Source organism: Grampus griseus (assembly GCF_964374135.1).
Source record: "Grampus griseus genome assembly, chromosome: 3".
In the NCBI taxonomy this organism is placed as follows: domain Eukaryota; kingdom Metazoa; phylum Chordata; class Mammalia; order Artiodactyla; family Delphinidae; genus Grampus; species Grampus griseus.
Genome location: NC_139019.1, coordinates 93,229,304 through 93,251,716, shown reverse-complemented (window position 1 = coordinate 93,251,716; position 22,413 = coordinate 93,229,304). Strand labels below are relative to the sequence as shown.

Here is a 22,413-nt window from a genome sequence, read left to right as displayed (position 1 = left end):
ATAAAGATGCTTGGCAGTATGTTAATTTCTTTAAAGAGTCTGTAGTAGATACAAACTAAACATCTTAGAGCAAACTATATGAGTAAGTAAATCAAGAAATACAATTTTAACTAAAATTATTGCTTCTATCTAAAAAAAGAAACTGAATAGACCCTTTAATTAATATATTATGCGGCTATTCTCCCAATAATAAATGATTTTTAACCATCAAATGAACTGACAAATGAAATCCTGAGAAAAATTATGGAATTATTAAAATGCCAAATAACGTCTTCTGGGAACAAACATGATAATGTTCTCTTTTTCCCTCCCGCATGAAAGAAGAATAAGCAGGTGCAAGAATTAAAACCCAGAGATACAAATGCAGAATGAAAGAGGAGAATGGTACTTACTGATGAATAGCTTGCAAGAATTTCCGTTGATGTTTTCTGACTTTTGCATGATCTATCTTTTTTACTAGCTTTGTATTTTTGTAAATTAGCCATGTTTCCCTGAGTACATTGGCAGCTGCGTTTTTCACCTGTTAGGAAAAGAAACAAACACAGCAGTTGATAAATTCCAGAGCAGAATCCTTTGCAACTTGGCTGGCTGTCATGCTCTTCATCCCAATGAACATGGTAAGCTCTAGCTCTGTTTAGTAACTGTATCTCAAAAATTTTTTTCTTGACTCTGTGCCTGTCTAAAAGTACCTGTATCTGTCTGGGAATGCTTACCTTGAAGTATGAGGGGCTAATGATCTCTTTCACGGCTAACTTCTACTCTAACTCTACCCCATGAGGAACCTTTCTTTTCTTTTTTTTTAAATCAAGAGGTGCTGCTTTCTTCACCTTGTATCGCAGTTGCTCTCTCCATGTTCTTCGTTTTCCTGGAGAAAGGCAAAGTGCCAGAAGGCCAAGGTTAACCCTGTCCTTTGCAAGCTTGCTCGGCATTTCTGGCTGTGCACTACAGGAAGGGCATGTTTCCCCTGCTGAATGTACAAGAAGACCCAGTCATCCAGCCTCCCAGGGTGACTTAGCAAATTGCTTGTTAGCACACTTGAATCAACTGACAGAGAGTCTGTGTTGTCATGATTTTGTTGGTAATTTAAGTACACTGCGTTTCACATGGACAGGACAAACCTAAACGATAAAGGCATGAAAGTAACACTGCCAAGACTTACTGCAGCTGATGGAAGGTGTGAATACTTCCTAGTGAGACTTCACTCACTTGCTTTCTTGACACTTTCAAGTCTTCAAAGATTCCTGCAAGTTGGTAAGTCCTCTTCCTTGCTCACAAGACAAGAACTGATGACCCAGAGCTTTCACTTGTGCTTGTTGTTAGCTACTTATGCTGGGAAGTTGAGTCATTTAATTCTTTTGAGTGATCGATAAAGGGTGTCTCACAAGGGGAGCTGCAGGCTAGAGGGGGGCTGGGTGGAGGAAGACAACTTTTTAAAGACAGGCAGTGTGGTGGGGTAAGACAGAACAGTGAACTGGGCTGCAGAAATGGGTTCTAAGTTCTTGACTGTGGACCAACCAAGTCAGGTCAAGGAGACAAGCTAACCCGGCAGGATTTTAGTTTGCCCTAACATGAGAAGGTTAGAGAGAATTATTGTTAAATTCCTTTTCAGCACTTAGATTTACAATAAGGAAGAGTATTATAATTTACCAAAACTATGGCCCAAGTATGTATGTGTATTTTTTCACTTTAGCAGAGAAAACATCAGGTTGGGTGGCTGAGGGTGAACCCTTTTTCATGGCGCTGAGTTTTCTTTTTGAGTGAAATTGTATGGCTAGAACCCACTTTAAGAACATGGCTGGTTTCTGAAGACTGCTTTTAGTTGTGACTTCCTCTGGATATTCATTAGACTCTGCATGGAGAACATTCTCCAACCAACAGAAAGACGAAACATGGGGTGTTGAGCACCAGCGGTGCGTGTGAGTGACTTGTCCGCAGTGAAGTGTAAGTGACTTGTTCCAGTGAACTCTTGCTCTTCGTTCTTATGGAATCATTTCTCTTCCTCACAAGGTAAGAGTCACCATTCAGAAGGCTCTTCCATCTGACACTGGTCTCCTTTGCAAAGGTAAGGAACTGGATGTAGTGTAATTTGCTGAGGTTGGAGGACCTTGCTTTTATTTTTAATGAAAACATTTTTATTTTATATCGGGGTATAGTTAGTTGATTAACAATGATGTGTTAGTTATGGGTGTACAGCAAAGTGATTCAGTTATAACCATTCAAGTATCCATTCTTTTTCAAATTTTTTTCCCTTTTACGTTATTACAGAATATTGAGCCGACTTCCCTGTGCTATGCAGTAGGTGCTTGGCGGTTATCTATTTTATAGGCAGTAGTGTGTACATGTCAGTCCCAAACTCCCAATCTATCCCTCACCCCCACCCTTTCCCCCTGGTAACCATAAATTCGTTCTCTAAGTTGCTGTTTCTGTTTTGTAAGTAAGTGTTTCTGTTTTGTAAATAAGTTCATTTGTATCATTTGTCTTTTAGATTCTGCATATAAGCGACATCATATGATGATATTTGTTTTTCTCTCTCTGACTACTTCACTTAGTATGATAATCTGCAGGTCCACCCATGTTGCTGCAAATGGCATTATTTCATTTTTTAATTTATGGCTGAGTAATATTCCATTGTTTATCTGTACCACATCTTCTTTACCCGTTCCTCTGTTGATGGACATTTAGGTTGCTTCCTTGTCTTGGCTACTGTAAACAGTGCTGCAATGAACATTGGGGTGCATGTATCATTTTGAATTATGGTTTTCTCTGGGTATGTGCCCAGTAGTGGGATTGCTGGGTCATATGGTAGCTCTATTCTTAGTTTTTTTAAGGAAACTCCATACTACTCTCCACTGTTTTACCAATTTATATTCCTGCCAACAGTGTAGGAGGGTTCCCGTTTCTCCACACCCTCTCCAGCATTTGTTGTTTGTAGACTTTTTGATGACGGCCGTTCTGACCCGTGTGAGGTGCTACCTCACTGTAGTTTTGATTTGCATTTCTGTAAATAATTAGTGATGTTGAGCATCTTTTCATGTGCCTCCTGGCCATCTGTATATCTATCTTCTTTGGAGAAATTTCTATCTAGGTCTTCTGTCCACTTTTGGATTGGGCTGTTTGGTTTATTTTTGATATTGAGGCACATGAGCTGTTTGTAAATTTTGGAGATTAATCCCTTGTCAGTTGCATCGTCTGCAAGTATTTTCTCCTATTTTATGGGTTGTCTTTTCGTTTTGTTTATGGTTTCCTTTGCTGTGAAAAAGATTTTGAGTTTAATTAGGTCCCATTTGTTTATTTATTTCCATAACTCCAGGAGGCAGATCAAAAAAGATTTTGCTGCAATTTATGTCAAAGAATGTTCTTCCTATGTTTTCCTCTAAGAGTTTTACAGTGTCTGCGCTTACATTTAGGTCTTTAATCCATTTTGAGCTTATTTTTGGTGTTAGTGAGTGTTCTAATTTCATTCTTTTACATGTAGCTGTCTAGTTACCCCAGCACCATTTACTGAAGAGACTGTCTTTTCTCCATTGTATATTCTTGTCTCCTCTGTCATAACTTAATTGACCATAGGTGTGTGCGTTTATTTCTGGGTTTTCTATCCTGTTCCATTGATGTATATTTCTGTTTTGGGGCCGGTACCATACTGTCTTGATGACTGTAGCTTTGTAGGAGGACCTTGCTTTTAAAGAGAGAGGAGTGGGAAGTGACTAGCCAGCACTGCCTGGGGTTGGGACAGGCCCTTCCCTGCCAGCAAGGAGAAGGGCTGGCTACTGGAGGTCTCAGCTCTCTGAGCAGATATACTGCCTGGAGGACTGGTAAGGGCCCTGGTATATCCTCCCTCCCTGGTTTTATCCGCTCAAGACACAGAGTAAGAACCTAGAACACAGACCAACGAGGCACCGAGAAAACTGGGTAAGAAGTGATGAGACAAGAACACAGCAGTTCAACACAGCAATTAATTTTGGTTTGGATTCTCATCTAAAGTCTATAAAATTTTCAAAGGTGATCCAATGCTTGTCCTTAATGTATTTTAAATGATTCTTTTTCTTTGGGATGGTGGGGGAATGACTGGAAGGGCGTAGGGAACCTCAGTTTCAGAGTGTACTGCAGTGGGCGATAACCCCTGGACCTTATATTGTAGGATTCGTATTCACTAAACATGCAATGTAGATGACAGGCTGAAAAATAATTGACTCCTTATCTGAAAATGAAATCCCTACAGCTGCTTTTAAGAACTGTGAAATATATCCATTTATGGCAAAACATCCCCTTTCTAACGAAAACTCCCTTTCAAATACAGGAATAAATCTCTCAAAGCATCTTATTTAACTGCTACTTTTCAATACAGCAGAAACAAAACAATACATCCAAACATAGAAAAACTTATCCTCTACTGATAATAGTAGATTTTTTTCCCTCGGTTCCTCACAGGGTTGAAAGGGAACAGAAGACAGTGTGGAAACACCTCAGTGTTTTACAGGTTTGAAGGACGGGAATTGTTACATGAAAATGCTAATCCAAACTTACAGGAAAAACAGGGGAGAGGAGAAGTAGGTCTGCGCATTTGTGATCATTGAGGTGAAAGTTTACTTGCAGTTAAGAACCCTGCTCTATAGTCATGTAACAATGTAACTCTGGAGCCCCTGCTCCACTTTCCAGGGCATTTACAAAGTTTTAGAGGTCACGTCATTGTTTCTCCCTAGCTCAGTGCTTTTGGCATAGCTGGTACTAAAACGTGTCTATGGTGTTAAATTTGGCACCACAGTAATTTGTATCATAAAAACTTCTAATCATAACCATAGATGCATATTTATCAACCAAAGGACCTTCCTGATACGAAGGGTGTACAGGTTTAAAGAAGAGACCTAGGATCTAAAGGGGACAGAGCATTTCCATTTATTAATTCAACAAATTTATTGAGTCTCTATCACTTGCTAGATAACATGAGAGTTGGTACGAGGGATTCACAGATATCTCTCAATAATTAGTAGCTGTGTTATATGTTGCCAATTAATGGCCCAGTGCTACTCTGAAATAATAACTTATTTCTTCTACTTCACAGAACAAGGAAAGTGAAAAGTGGGCCCTTTCTTAACAGGAACCTTCTCTTCCTCTCTCCATTTCCTGTACCCCCAAAGGCACAAACAGGGAAAAAGGAAAATAAGAACATTTGTTCTACTTCACTAATTGACATGTACACACTGCTATATTTAAAATATTGATAGATAACCAACAAGGACCTACTATAGCACAGGGAACTCTGCTCAATAGTCTGTCATGACCTAAATGGGAAAAGAATTTGAAAAAGAATAGATACATGTATATGTATAACTGAATCACTTTGCTGTACATCTGAAACTAACACAACATTGCAATCAACTATACTCCAATATAAAATAAAAATTAAAAAAAAAATTATGGGCTTCCCTGGTGGCGCAGTGGTTGAGAGTCTGCCTGCCGATGCAAGGAACACGGGTTTGTGCCCCGGTCCGGGAAGATCCCACATGCTGCGGAGCGGCTGGGCCCGTGAGCCATGGCCGCTGAGCCTGCACGTTTCGGAGCCTGTGCTCCACAAGGGGAGAGGCCCGCGTACCGCAAAAAAAATATTAGTGGTCAACTCAAATGCAAGTCTTTTATCAGAAAAATTTTGAAAGGCATAAAATAATCAGGAATATTTGAGAAAACAAAGGCCCTATAAGCCATTTATACTATTAAAAGTAGTAACAGTCACTAGATGCCTTCAACCCTCTTTCATAGGTATAAAGGACATGACATGTTATATTGCTGGCTCCTAGGTAAAATATATTTTTTATGTGAAACAATACTTTCTAAACCACAAAAGCTCTTAAAGCTGATTATGATACATACAATTAGAGTTATTTAGCAGGCTACTTTGTTTATAGATTTCCTTTGCTTTTTACTACTTTCTTTTTCTTCCTCTTGCTTCTCCCTTCAGAGGCTTTTCTGAGGCAGAAGAGTTTCTTGCCTCTCATTCTGATAATTACAGTAAAATGTTGCTCTATATGCTGTGGGTGATGCCTGGGGGACAAAGTCAAGGCCACTAAGCCTGTGCAGCTTAGTAGGACATCATGTGCTCTCACTGCCCCTGCAGCAGCGGGGCTGGATGTGCTCAGGGCACCAACCTTTCTTGCCAGCCCAGTTCTCCTTGAGACCAGGTACCTGTGGCGGGGTGGATGGAACAAGGCAAGGTCAAGGGTTCCATGCATTTATATTTTAACCCACTGGGATATGTAGCCAAGCAGGATATAAAAGTTACACAGTAAATCCTCTAGAATTTCTGTTCACTTGTTAAGAGATATGCAAGAAACAAAATTACATAATTACATATAATTACATAATAGTGTTCTTATTATGGATCTTATTGAGAATTCTTAACAGGATTGGAAACACCCACAGTGGACATTAATATGTATAATTATCCTTCATGGTACATCTAGCAACTTTAAATATTATGCCTGGGTTCTCAAAGTTTCTTTCCAAAATGAAAGTAGCCAGAGAGCCAAACTCCAAGATTTCTTTTTGGTTCAAACCTGAATGAATAGTAATAATAATATATTTCCTGAAGCTTTAAGCATGGTAAACACATTGCGGCTGTAAGGTCATATGCTACGAATCGATTAAATAGCTGGTTCTGTCTTACTAAGCCTACTGATAAGTTATTGCTATTATGCTTTGATTTTGGAATCCTTAGATTATTTAGGTTGCATGGACCTATTGGCCATTTTTGAATTGCAGAGTGTCATGTAAACTTTTGGAATTATATAGGACAATCCTCCATTAATGCTAGTGCCCAGTGAATTGTGTGTTCTACTTTCAAACATAGTATTTTATGTGGTTAATGTAGTCCCACAGAGAAATGATTTCTGTATAAAATTGTTCCTCAAACTTTGTACATGGTGGATAATTTTTCATGGACATTGTTCAGTTTAGTTAAAACACACACTAGAAGGCTTGGAAGGTTCCATTTCTTCCTGGAAGAACAATCTATCATTTAAAGAAAAGCAATATGAATGTTCAAAAAGTCATATTAAGATTTCAGAATGTCTGTGACCACTATTCCTGTTGACCATCAAAAAACTTTGATGTAGTGTTTCAGGGGATATTTTCATTTTTAATCTGTCCTCTTAGTAACTATGTATGGCTTTTAGGTCCTTGTTTATTCTTGGTTATTAGCCAGGAATTATTTTAGATTTTTTTCTTCAAAAATTCCATAAATAACCAAATGGAATCAATGTATAAAATAATACAGAGAGAACCATAAAAGGGCTATTATTTTCATGTTATATTGAGTATAATAACGGAATGGGAATCATAAGCCAGAAATTTATGTTTGATTTAAATTTATGTTTGATTTTAATGCCATTTTAACATTTGCTTTGGTACTTAGTGACATTTTGCCTATAAAAATAGACCTGTCATCAAGCCTGCTCGAGTGTCTTTCTCAGACCTATTAGAGACCCTGTTCGCAAGAAATACTTCAAAGTAGCTGCGCTTTTAAGCAATAGTAGTGAGATAACAGAATTAATAAAGCATCATAAGCATGATGGAGAATGTGAATTTTGAAACTAGAACAGTACTTTTTACTGAAAAAGCTTTCTACCAACAATATGACTCCTAATTCAACATCATCTACAGGGAGTTTATCAACTGTATACAAGAACTTACGACAGAAAAGCAGTAACATCAGAAAACCTGATGATTGGGGAAGTGAGTTCTAGTCCCAAGAACTAAAGGAAGGTCATCTAGATCCATAGATCTTTCCCGCCAAGCAGGTAGAAACAGAACTTTCATCTGATTTACTGAAGGAACAGCATTATAAAAGCTTAAAATTATCTGATCCCTGGAATATAGCAGTTAACTAACTCAGAACCCTGACTACATTAGGTCCAAGTATATTTTTGTGAAATGAATACATTATTCCCAGGAAGAAGATGACAATAAATTCAGGATGGTCAAAGAGTATCTGTTAAGGGGACTTGTCCCCGTAAATCTTTGGGGAATAACGAGCAAAACCAGTGGTTCTCACTGTAGACGTTTTGTCCCTTTAGGAGACATGTGGCAAAGTCTAGAGGCAATTTTGTTGTCACAAGTTAGTTAGGGGAAGTGCTGCTGGCATCTAGCTTCTAGTGAGTGGAGGCCAAGGGTGCTGCTATACATGCCGCAATGCACAAGAAAGTCCCATACAACAAATATCCAGCCCAAAAGGCCAATAGTGCTGAGGTTGAGGGACCCTCAGCTAAAGTAGCTAAACTGTAAAATCAACCTGGAGTGTCTCCTGAAAGAAACTGGGAGACTTCTGTGATTCTCACATACATCCTCATCAAAAGCAGTATACAACAATGTTAAATGGTAGATTTTTAAATCAAAGCCCTTGTCTTTTCCAACTGCTAAAATGTTTCAATAATAAAGATATAGAATATCAATATCCCAAGGTAAATGTAAAGAAATTACTTTTTTTTCCTTCTCAAAATAAAACATGGGGAAATCTGTCTAAATGTGCTAAGTTGTTTTTTAAAAAGTTTTCATTATGTGGATTTTGTCACCAGTTTTTTTTTCTATTGAAAAGATTTCTCAATACATGGATATATGTGGATTATACGCTGTTGTAAGGTATTTTTCTACATAGTATCTTAAGTGTGGCATTAACTTAATTCCTGTGAAAACATAATCTTCATGATAAAATTATCTGGATTATACAAGGGACTGTATGGAAGAGATTTTTTTTGATATTGCACAACTTCTGATCCTTAAGATACACGAAACATGTGCTACAATTTTGGATTAGATGTGGACTAATAATGTAATGTGGACTAATAATGTAATGTGCACGTATTTTCGTTTCCTAGGATATCTTTGAGGGTTACAAGAACCCCAACCTTCAACTCAGCTCTTTTACCGCTCTCCTTCCACCCTCTGTGTGCTTCCCTGTAACATTTAGAAATGTTCACGAATTTAGAGAATGAATTCAGGAACTGAAGAAAATGAGAGAAACCTGTGTAAAGTAGAAGACATTCCAAAGTGGTAAATCCAGGTTGAAAGCATGGTGGCAACTAAGTGTCTTTGATCATCTAGAATTGTGTGGACCTACTAACTGCAATGAAGTCTCAAAATAGTGTCTGATAGATAAGATGTAGAGTGAGTAAAAACACTACAATTAGAATGCTGCTTGAGACCTCTCTTGATTCTTTTATGGGTAAAGTATGACAACGTATTTTGTTATTTCAATGGCAGACCGATCAGATTCCATGTTGAGGAGTGGTTATATAGCAAGATGACTGCTGTAAAATAATTTTGTTATTTTGGTGTCTCAAGTGACTATGAAGAGAGGCTAAAAATTTAGCGTGATACAAATCTTTTTCTTTGTACATGGGATACCTAGCCTCTGGGTCTTGGCTTCCACATTTGTATAATGGCTATGATCCTAGCACTTCACTCAGAAAGTTGTAAGGATGAAACAAGTGTGCCAGCCAGCGCTCTAAGGTGACATGCTTAAAGCAGTGGCTGGCACAGAGCGAGGGCTCTGTAAAAACCTGTGATGATTGTTTTCTCCTGTCTGGATGCCATACCATTTTCAACATCTCTCTACCCCTACCTTGGGGTCCTAAAGGTAGTGGGGTTTTTTTGTCTTTGCAACCCCAGTCTTTACAACAGTGACTGTCTCACAGAAGCTCAGTAAAATATCAGTTGAATCACCTTCCCATACAATTTTTTATAATACACGGATGGTATATTCTTTCCTACTCAATCCAATATTGGTCTCCTCTTGCATGCTGCAAACTTAAATGTTAAGTATGCCTCTTTTAGCTTTATGTGGTTTATTTTTATACTTGAGTAAATACCAAGGTTTTCCAATTACTTCCTGACTGACCTAAAGTTAGGAAGAGTTTATTCTCAATGTGAAGAAATGGAACTGACTCCAAGAATGCCTTCACTTTAAACCATATCATTTCAGCTTCAAAGTAAAAACTATTATTGTCCAACACTGAAAGAAACCAGGCGCCCCGGACAAGATGGCAGAGTAGAAGGACCTGAGCTCACCTCCTCTCACGAAAACACCAAAACCACAACTAACTGCTGAACAACCATCAATAAAAAAGGACTGGAACCTACCAAAAAAGATATTCTACTTCCAAAGACAAAGAGGAAGCCACAACAAGATGGTAAGAGGGGTGCATTTGCCATACAATCCCACTGGGTGGGTGACCCACAAAGTGGAAAATAATTATACTGCAGAGGTTCTCCCACATAATCATATCACAGAGGTTCTGAGCCCCACATCAGGCTCCCCAGTCTGCAGGACTGGCATCAGGAAGAGGAGCCCCCAGAGCATTTGGCTTTGAAGGTCAGTGGGACTTGATCGCAGGAACTCCACAGGACTGGGGGAAGCAGAACTGCCACTCTTGGGGGGGTGCACACAAGGTCTTGTGCACACCGAAACCCAGGGGAAAAAGCAGTGACTTCATTTGAGCCTAGAGCAGACCTACCTGCTGCTCTTGGAGGGTCTCCTGGGGAGGTGGAGGGGCAGCTGTCGCTCGCTGCAGGGAAAAAGGACACTGGTGGCAGAGGTACTGGGGAGCACTCATAGGTGAGAGCTGTCTTGGAGGTTGCCACTTTTGATGCCAAGACCTTGCCCCACCCAAAAGCCTGAAGGCTCCAGTGCTGGGACACCTTAGAGCAAGAACACAGCACCACCCAACAGCAGACAGGCTGCTTAAAAGCTTCCTGAGTGCACAGCTGCCTAAAAATACACCTCTTGATATGGCCCTGCCCACCAGAGGGATAAGACCCAGCACCACACACCAGTGGGAAGACACCGGAAGCAAGAGGAACCATAATCCTGCAGCCTGTGGGACTGCAAACACAGACAGATAGACAAAATGAGATGGCAGAGGAGTATGTTCCAGACAAAGGAACAAGATAAAACCCCCAAAGAACAACTAGGTTAAGTGGAGATAGGCAAGCTACTTGAAAAAGAATTCAGAATAATGATAGTAAAGATGATCCAAGATGATGGAAAAAGAGTGGAGGCACAAACCTAAAAGATACATACAGGAAATGTTTAACAAAGATCTAGATAAACAAAGAACAAATAACCAGAGATGAATAATACAATTACTAAAATGAAAAAATACATTAGAAGGAATCAGTAGCTGAATACATCAGGCAGAAGAACAGATAAGTGAGCTGGAAGACAGATGGTGGAAATCACTGCGTCAAAGCAGAATAAAGAAAAAGTAATGAAAAGAAATGAGGACAGTCTCAGAGACCTCAGGACAGCAGTAAATGCACCAACATTCACCTTATAGGGGTCCTAGGAGGAGAAGAGAGAGAGAAAGACCGTGAGAAAATATTTGAAGAGATAATAGCTGAAAACCTTCTTAACATAGGAAACACTCACTGAAGTCCAGGAAGTGCAGAGAGTCCCATACAGGATAAACCCAAGGAGAAACACACCAAGACACATAGTAATTGAATTGACAAAAATTAAAGACAAAAAGAGAAAATATTAAAAGCAAGAAGGGAATCCCCATAAAGTTATCAGCTGATTTCTCCACAGAAACTCTGCAGGGAGTGTCATGATATATTCAAAGTGATGAAAGGGAAAAAGCTACAATCAGGAATATTCTAACCACCAAGGCTCTCGTTCAGATTCAATGGAGACATGAAAAGCTTTGCAAACAAGCAAAAGCTAAGAGAATTCAGCACCACCAGACCAGCTTTACAACAAATGCTAAAAGAACTCTAGGTGGGAAAGAAAAGGACATAACTAGAAACAAGAAAATTACAAATGGGAAAGCTCATCAGTAAAGGCAAACGTACAGTAAAGGTAGGAAATAATCCACACACAAATATGATATCAAAACCAGCAAGTGTGAGAAGAGGAGAGTTCAAATGCAGGATACCGGAAATGCATTTGAAACTAAGAGACCAGCAACTTAAAACAATCTTATAGACTGCTATATCAAGACTTCATGGTACCCACAAACCAAAAACCTACAACAGATATACACACAAAAAAGAAAAAGGAACCCAAACACAACACTAAAGATAGTCATCAAATCAGAAGAGAACAAAGGGGGAAAGGAAGGAAAAACACCCATGAAATTAATCCCAAAACAATTAAGAAAATGGCAACAGTAACATACATATTGGTAATTACCTTAAATATAAATGGATTAGATGCTCCAAGCAAAAGACACAGACTGGCTGAATGGATACAAAAACAAGACCCATCTATATGCTGTCTACAAGAGACTCACTTCAGATCTAGGGACACATACAGACTGAAAGTGAGGGGATGGAAAAAGATATTCCATGTAAATGGAAATCAAAAGAAAGCTGGAGTAGCAATTCTCGTATCAGATAAAATAGACTTTAAAATAAAAGACTCACAAGAGACAAGGAAGGACACTACATAATGATCAAGGGATCAATCCAAGAAGAAGATATAACAATTATAAATATATATGCACCCAATGTAGGAGCATCTCAGTACACAAGGAAAATGCTAACAGCCATAAAAGGAGAAATCGACAGTAACACAATAATAGTGGGGAACTTTAACACCCCACTTTCAGCAATGGACAGATCATCCAGACAGAAAATCATTAAGGAAGCACAGGTCTTAAATGACACATTATATCAGATAGACTTAATTGATATTTATAGAGCATTCCATCCAAAAAGAGCAGAGTACACTTTCTTCTCAAGTGCTCATGGAACACTCTCCAGGATAGATCACATACTGGGCCATAAGCCCAGCATTGATAAATTCAAGAAAGCTGAAATCATACCAAGCATCTTTTCCGACCACAATGCTATGAGATTAGAAATCAACTACAAGGGGGGGAAAACACTATAAAAAACACAAACACATGGAAGCTAAACAAGTGTTACTAAACAACCAATGGATCACTTTAGAAATCAAAGAGGAAATGAAAAAAAACCTAGAGACAAATTAAAACATGATGATCCAAAAGCTATGGGAAACCTTTAACAGAGAAGTTTATAGCAATACAATCTTACCTCAGGAAGCAAGAAAAATCCCAAACTAACAACCTAACCTTACACCTAAAGCAACTAGAGAAAGAACAAACAAAAATCATAAAGATCAGAGCAGAAATAAGTGAAATAGAAACAAAGAAAACAATAGCACAGATTAATAAAACTCAAAGCTGGTTCTTGGAAAAGATAAACAAAGTTGATAAAGCTTTATTCAAACTCATCAAGAAAAAGAGAGAGAGGGCTCACATCAATAAATGAAATGATTGAAGTGAAAAAGGAGACGTTATAATGGACACCAAAGAAATACAAAGGATCATAAGACTACTACAAGCAACTATATGCCAATAAAGTGGACAACCTGAAAGAAATGGAAAAATTCTTGAAAAGGTACAATCTTCCAAGACTGAACCAGGAAACAATAGAAAATATGAACAGACCAGTCACAAGCACTGAAATTGAAAGTGTGATTAAAGAATGCCCAACAAATGAAAGTCCAGGACCAGATGGATTCACAGGCGAATTCTATCAAACATCTAGAGATGAGTTAACACCTATCCTTCTGAAACTATTTTGAAAAATTGCAGAAGGAACACTTCCAAACTCATTCTATGAGGCCATAATCACCCTGATACCAGACAAAGATGCCACAAAATAAGAAACTTACAGGCCAGTATCACTGATGAACATACATGCAAAAATCCTCAACAAAATACTAGCAAACTGAATCCAACAGTACATTAAAAGGATCATACACCCATGATCAAGAGGGATTTATCCCAGGGATGCAAGGATTTTTCAATATTTGCAAATCAATCAGTGTGATACACCACATTAACAAACAGAAGAATAAAAACCAAACGATCATCTCAGTAAATGCAGAAAAAGCTTTTGACAAAATTCAACACCCATTTATGATAAAAACTCACCAAAGTCACCAGAAAGTGTGTAGAGAGGGAATATACCTCAACATAGGGGCCATATATGACAAACCTACAGTTAATATCATACCCAATGGTGAAAAGCTGAAAGCATTTCCTCTAAGATCAGGAATAAGACAAGCGTGTCCACTCTCACCACTTTAATTCAACATAGTTTTGGAAGTCCTAGCCATAGCAATTAGAGAAGAAAAAGAAATTAAAGGAATCCAAACTGGAAAAGAAGTAAACATGATATGACATGACACTATACACAGAAAATCCTAAAGATGATACCAGATGACCATCAATGAATTTGGTAAATTTTCAGGTTACAAAATTAATACACAGAAATCTCTTGCATTCCTATACACTAACAAACAACTGAAGATCAGAAAGAGAAATTAAGGAAACAATCCCATTAACCATTGCATCAAAAAGAATAAAATACCTAGGAGAAACCTACCTAAGGAGGTAAAAAGCCTGTACTCAGAAAACTATAAGACACTGATGAAAGAAACTGAAGAGGACACAAACAGCTGCAAAAATATACCATGTACCTGGATTGGAAGAATCAATTACTGTCAAAATGACTATACTACCCAAGGTAATCTACAGACTCAATGCAATCCCTTTTAAATTCCCAATTTTCTGCAGTTCTAGAACAAAAAGTCTTAAAATTTGTTTGGAAACACAAAAGAACCTGAATAGCCACAGCAATCTTGAGAAAGAAAAATGGAGCTAGTGGAATCAGGCTCCCTGACTTCAGACTATACTACAAAGCTACAGTAATCAAGACAGTATGGTACTGGCACAAAAACAGAAATATAGATCAACAGAACAGGATAGAAAGCCCAGAAATAAACCCACACACCTATGTTCAATTAATCTACAATAAGGAGACAAGAATATACAATAGAGAAAAGACAGTCTCTTCAATAAGTGGTGCTGGGAAAACTGGACAGCTACATGTAAAAGACTGAAATTAGAACTTTCTGTAACACTGTACACAAAAATAAGCTCAAAATGGATTAGAGACCTAAATGTAAGACCAAATACCATAGAACTCTTCCAGGAAAACGTAGAACACTCCTTGACAAAAATTGCAGCAATATCTCTTAGGATCCACCTCCTAGAGTAATGAAAATGAAAACAAGATAAACAAATGGACCAAATTACACTTAAAAGCTTTTTCACAGCAAAGGAAACCATAAACAAAACGAAAAGACAACACACAGAATGGGAGAAAATATTTGCAAATGATGCGACTGACAAAGGTCTTAATCTCCAAAATATACAAACAGCTCATACAACTCAACAAAAAGCCAATCCAAAAATGGGCAGAAGACCTAAGTAGACATTTCTCCAAAGAAGACATACAGATGGCCAGGAGGCACATGAAAAGATGCTCAACATCACTAAGTATTAGAGAAATGCAAATCAAAACTACAATGAGTTATCACACCAGTCAGAATGGGCATCATCAGAAAATCTACAAACAAAAAATGCTGGAGACAGTGTGGAGGAAAGGGAACCCTCCTACACTGTTGGTGAGAATGTGAATTGGTGCAGCTACTTTGGAGAACAGTACGGAAGTTCCTTAAAAAGCTAAAAATAGAGCTATCATAAGATCCAGCAATCCCACTCCTAGGCATATATCTGGAGAAAACCACGGTTCGAAAGGATACATGCACCCCAATGTTCATTTCAGCCCTGTTTACGATAGCCAAGACATGGAAGCAACCTAAATGTCCATCTACAGATGAATGGATAAAGATGATGTGGGGGCTTCCCTGGTGGCACAGTGGTTGAGAGTCCGCCTGCCGATGCAGGGGACTCGGGTTCGTGCTCTGGTCCGGGAAGGTCCCACATGCCGTGGAGCGGCTGGGCCCGTGAGCCATGGCCACTGAGCCTGCACGTCCGGAGCCTGTGCTCCGCAACGGGAGAGGCCACAACAGTGAGAGGCCCGTGTACCGCAAAAAAAAAAAAAAAAAAAAAAAAAGATGATGTGGTACATATATACAATGAAATATTATTCAGCCATAAGAAAGAATGAAATAATGCCATTTGCAGCAACATGGATGGACCTAGAGATTCTCATACTAAGTGAAGTAAGTCAAAGACAAATACCATAGATGTCACATACGTGGAATATAAAAAAATGATACAAATGAATTTTTTTTTTTTGCGTTACGCGTCCCCTGCATCAGCAGGTGGACTCTCAACCACTGCGCCACCAGGGAAGCCCCCATACAAATGAATTTATGTACAAAACAGAAACAGACTCACAGATTTCGAAAACAAACTTATGGTTACCAAAGGGGAAAGGGGTGGGAGGGGATAAATTAAGGGTTTGGGATTAACATATACATACTACTATGTATAAAACAGATAAACAACAAGGACCTACTGTATAGCACAGGGAACTTTACTCATTATTCTGTAATAACCTATGTGGGAAAAGAATCTGAAAAAGAATAGGTATATGTGTATGTATAACTAAATCACTATGCTGAACACCTGAAACTAACACAACATTGTAAATCAACTATGTACTCCAACATAAAATAAAATGAAAATTTAAACCAAAGAAAGAAAAAACACTAATATTCCCCTTGGAGATACAAGGGTGGTAACTTACTCTTTTTGTCAGTTGAGTGTCCATCATGAAGTTGTGCACGTGCTTTTCTGCTTTGGTAAGTTCCAGCTTCCTTGCGACCACAGCTACCACCAGGGCTGTGCAACCAGCACCCTGAAAACCAGGAGAGAAAAGAACCCTGAAGAGTTATTATTTTTGGTCTCAAGCACATTAAACAATGTTTTGTACTAAGTACATTACTACAGTTTTTAATCTTCAGATAGTTATCAGTGTCTTCCATCAATATGACAGAAACCGCATGGCCAATACGAACAAGTAACATGCCTTTAGCTTGATGGTAAAAAACTTAAAATAGGTGAACTAAGAACAAATGTGTTTGTATCAAACACATTTTAATCAAAAGAAATAAATGGTAAAACAGCAACTTGCTGAATTTTCAGGGACTTAAAAACAGAGCAAATCAGTTATACATGGATATACAAACTAGTGATTAGCATAAATGCACAGAGAGGAAATAATTATTCTCTAAAAATAATATTCTATAATCTTCTGTGAAGATAAGACCAGCAGGTCTTCAGGGCTATCAACTGTGAAAAGCCAGGGATGGAAACTGATGCATTATGTGCACAACTTCAAACGTGTTCACATGCAGAACAGAAAGGATCACAGTGATCTGAACCTGGACAACAGACATACGTGAAGTGCTGAAGGTCAGGGATAACAGCCTTACTGTTCCAGAGGTTTACCAGCATGAAGAAAGGAATGGGCTACCTTTATTTTGAAAAACTCAACAGTGGTCCTTTTATGAATTATAGGCTATTGTGCTGATCTCTTAGGAAGAGTCGTGTGACACTGCATGGTGCCCCAGAGATTAAAGCCTTCCTGCTCCAAGATCAAGGTGCATGCATTCCAAGTTGTGAGGTATGGGGTCTTCTTGGTTGAAAGACCAGTGACTACATGCAGGGTCAGGAGGCAAGGCTGGGGCACCTACAGGAGGGTCCAGGCGAGGAAGTCCAGATCTCCAGACAGAATCTCAACCTTGGGAGGACCACAGAGAATCAAGATTGCCTAGCCATCTCAGTAGGCAGACAACGAGCCACAGGGCACAGGCAGGACCCACAGAATAGGGCCGCAAACAATGAGACTTTACAATATATGGGGATCTTTCAACAGACTGGAATCCTTTTAAACTACTTTTAAATAGCATCCCTTTTACGTTAGCTAAGATGATTAGGATGCTCACTGTATAGCCATCCAAGAGTCTCAAATTCGCACAAGGTAACCTGGTTTTCCTCATTCCCAATAGGTCTCAAAATCATGAGTTATATCTAAGTTTGAGGGAATGGTTATTACTTATAGCATTTCCCTAATATATTATGAATATATTTTTATATCTATAATATTTAAAGACAATATGATATTTAAACAAGCAAGTCAGAAACTTGTATACATAATTTGCTCCTAATTTTATTTTTTAAAAGGAATTCATATTTGTGAAGCAAAGAAATAAGCCCAGCTGTGAAAAGAGCATCTCTCTCAGTGGTTGGAATACCAGTAAGTTATTTAGTTCTTTGTGCTTTCCCGAAGAGTCCACATTTTCTACAATGAATACATATTACTTATACAAACAAATGCTTACACATTTCAAAAATGACAACAGTTTGTAGTTTAAGAAAACGTCTAACCTAACCTTTACATATCTTTATTAACCTTAAAAAAACTCAATCTAGGAAAATGATCTTTCTTCGTACTTACTTTTGTTTTATTAAATAATTAATTATAATCATCTCCATTTGAATTGATAAATGTAATTCAGCCATTCAGTTACTAACCAAAGAAGGAATCTTTGGTCTCACTGAATGAGTTGTTGCAACAAATCTGGCAGGAGGGACAAGACTGAGGAGAAAGGGAGAAAATAAATACACTTGCCCTGTCTTGCTACAACCGGATAATTACAATCATAGAAACATGGCCTTATTAGTAAGTTGATACTGTTTAAATATAATATTTCCAGAGGGTTTAAATATCCCCTTCCACCTAGCTCTATGGAGAAATCAGTATCCTCAGAAATGAAGTGGTACTGATGATAGGATCAGAGAAAGAAGCCAGAAGGTATTAGACCTACCTGGTTTAACCTTCAGATTTTGGAGATGAGGCAATTAAGGCAGAGTAAGTGATTATTCAATTATGAACTCAGAGTAGCATTGGTATATTTCCCACCCTTTACCTCATCTCATAATACTTTTCTGTATACGTAAGATCACATATATTCTTACTTGTGGTCACTTCCATATTCATGACACAATATGAAGCACTGTATTTCAAAGCAAAACAAATACTCTTAAGAGTATGAATGTTTAAAAATTGAGGAATATGGTTACCAAAATAAGGCAAAACATTATTCTTATTTTGTAACTGGTGCAACTTTTAAATCAGTGTTTTTTAAACTTAAATGTGACTAGAATCTTTTAAAGCTCTCCATGTGATTCCAACACAAAGTCACTGCTTTAAGTGAAGGATGATATGGAAAGGAAATGGCAAACTCCATTACTTACTTTCTCATTTAAACACGAGGTAAAGGTTCTTACCAGAGTCATTTCACTTATGAAGACATTCTGATAAACAAGGAGCATAAAGGAAGAGGACAGAGAGGACAAGGTCAGAAATGTATGGGCTGTGTGATAGCTATCTTGATATTTTGGGCTGTGTACAGACAATGAAAGCAAGTGATTTTTATGGCTGGATACCAATGAAAGAAAAGAATGGCCTTTGGAAGCATCTACACCTATTATGTTGACTTTCAGACACGTGCCGCAAAATCTAAATAAGTTACAGTATACTGATGAGAGGCTAGCCTGAATTGGTGGAAGGAATCAGTGGCCACCCAGGCTAGCCTTCTGTACCTACCCACAGTGTGATGGCATTTGTTTGACAGAAACGGGATCACCTGTTGTATGTAGGCTCCCAGGCATTCCTCGATCAGTGAGCCAAGGGAAAGTCAAGAGCTTTTTAATAAGCAGCAGATATAAAAATCTGAGGGGCTTCTACCACTGGAGAGATAGCTATAAGTGGCAGTTGGCACTATAAGCTGAATATTGTTCTCCTTTGGCAGGAGGCCACTGCTGCAATTCTTCTGGAAAGAAATCAAAATCCCAACAGGAGTGGAAAATCACTGGTATCACGAGCCTTTGGAAGTTGATTTTTTATTTGTGCTTATTCTTGAGTGATATTTTTTCCCACTGCCAGCCCATTTCTTGCTGAGTGTTCTCTAGCTCACCAAAGTCTTGTGTATTAAATGATTACCTCTGTTGTAAACTAGAGAAGCAAGTGAATCTGACAGTTAAGTAATTAGTGAAACCATTGCCTATATCCCTCACTCCATTATCTTAACTGTACCCTTTAAATTGTACCCCAAGAGCCACTTAGAAACCTCTTTTTCTTCAAAGTCCATTACTCCTTATATGTAAGTCTTACACCTCCCCAGGTTCTTAATAAATCATAAGAAGACTTGATATGTATAGAATCAGGTTTCAAAAAAGTAACTTAAAAAAAAAACTTTTAGAGTTATGCAAAATGAAGCTGGCTTACCCCTGAAAGGTGCAAGGTAAGTTCCTGCCAACACATTAATTGTTATAGTAATTTAAGTAATGGCATGATGTTATTGTCCACTCAGTGTCTATTTCCTGGACTATTCTGTTCCATAAAATGAATAGAATGAAAGTAAATATGCTTTTACAACATTTTCTCCAAATCTTGTCATGATCACAATGGATATAGAAACAGTTGGGACTAACATATGTTATTCTCTGAAATTAAGATCCCTGCATGCCTTTAACCAGATGAGTCATAGTCCTTTTACCAAAGTCAGAAAATGTATCCTGGTTACTTTTCTCTCATTTCATTTATGTTATTAAGAAAAAGCTAAGCAAATCACTAACTTGCCACTTCAAGATGCTCAGACAACGAAAAACTAAATAAAAAACAAAACAAAACATGGTGTTTATGACGCCAATACATTAAAGTCAAAGGTTTAGGTTTTCCTTGGCTAGTTTATCATCTTTCCTTCTAACAAATTAGATGTTGCAAGAGAGAGAGGAGGAGGGGGGGAGAGAGGCCTTGTCCTTAGAAAAGATAAGTAAGTATTAATGCTCGTTGTGCCAGATCAAAGTGAACAGACAAATGACAATCAGAACGCATAAGCTATAGTCGAATCCCAACACCTGGAGAGTCTTAGATGCTGCCAAATTAAAATGCAGTGCCTGCATAGCAAACGAAACTGTAAAAAAAAGAGACAATCTACAGAATGGGAGAAAATATTTGTAAACAATGCGACCGACAAGGGCTTAATCTCCAAAATATATGAACAGCTCATACAACTCAATATCAAAAAACCAGGGACTTCCCTGGTGGCACAGTGGTTAAGAATTCACCTGTCAATGCAGGGGACACAGGTTCAAGCCCTGGTCCGGGAAGATCCCACTGGCCATGAGCAAATAAGCCCATGTACCACAGCTACTGAGCCTGTGCTCTAGAGCCCACGAGCCACAACTACTGAGCCCACGTGCCTAGAGCCCATGCTCCGCAACAAGAGAAGTCACCACAATGAGAAGCCCGCGCACTGCAATGAATAGTAGCCCCCACTTGCTGCAACTAGAGAAAGCCCATGCACAGCAACAAAGACCCAATGCAGCCAAAAGAAAAAAAAAAACGACTCAATTGAAAAAGTGGGCAGAACACCTAAATAGACATTTCTCCAAAGAAAACATACAGATGACCAAGAGTCACATGAAAAGATGCTCAACATCACTAATTATTAGAGAAATGCAAATTAAAACTACAATGAGGTATCGCCTCACACCAGTCAGAACGGCCAAAAAGTCTACAAATGACAAATGCTGGAGAGGGTGTGAAGAAAAAGGAACCCTCCTACACTGTTGGTGGGAATGTAAATTGGTACAACCACTACAGACAAGAGTATGCAGGTTCTTAAAAAAACTAGAGTTGCCATATGATCCAGCAATCCCATTCCTGGGCATGTATCCACACAGAACTACATTCAAAAAGATACATGCACCCATATGTTCACAGCAGCACTATTTGCAATAGCCAAGACATGGGAACAGCCTAAATGTCCATCGACAGAGGAATGGATAAAGAAGATGTGGTATATATATATATATATATATATATATATATATATATATATATATATACAATGGAATATTACTCAGCCATAAAAAAGAATGAAATAATGCCATTTGCAGCAACATGGATGCAACTAGAGATCATCATACTGAGTGAAGTCTGACAGAGAAAGAGAAATACTATATGATATCACTTATATGTGGAATCTAAAATATGGGACAAATGAACCTATCTACAAAACAGAAACAGACTCACAGACATAGACATCGGACTTGTGGTTGCCAACGGGGAGGTGGGGAGGGAGAGGGATGGACTGGGAGTTTGAGTTTAGTAGATATAAACTGTTACATTTAGAATGGATAAACAACCAGGTCCCTACTGTATAGTACAGGGAACTATATTCAATAACCTGTGTTAAACCATAATGAAAAAGAATATGAAAAAGAATGTATATACGTGTATAACTGAGTGACTTTTGTACAGCAGAAATTAGCACAACGTTGTAAATCAACTCTACTTCAATAAAAAAAAATAAATTAAGATGTAGTGCCCTTCTCTGTTGTATTCTTCTCTAATATAGCACATATAATGAAAGCCATGTCGGTCCCTAGAATTTAAAAGAAGTTCAAGCAGCTCGTTTTCCCCAAGATCATTCATCACACAGTGTTTGAAAAATTCAGAGAAGTGACATATTTTTACTTTAGATCACTGGTGATGCTGATCCTACTAACA

The 22,413-nt window shown here is 38.3% G+C and overlaps 1 protein-coding gene across 1 annotated transcript in view; it reads right to left on the bottom strand.

The window, feature by feature from the left end:
- Window positions 1–22,413, bottom strand: part of KCNN2 (potassium calcium-activated channel subfamily N member 2) — a gene marked incomplete at its 5' end in the record, with an annotated part of 183,692 nt that overhangs the window by 9,406 nt on the left and 151,873 nt on the right. The window contains 2 exons of the mRNA XM_082652031.1: window positions 393–520; window positions 16,579–16,689. Coding sequence (XP_082508157.1) covers window positions 393–520; window positions 16,579–16,689 — 239 coding nt within the window. The remainder of the gene's footprint in view (window positions 1–392; window positions 521–16,578; window positions 16,690–22,413) is intronic.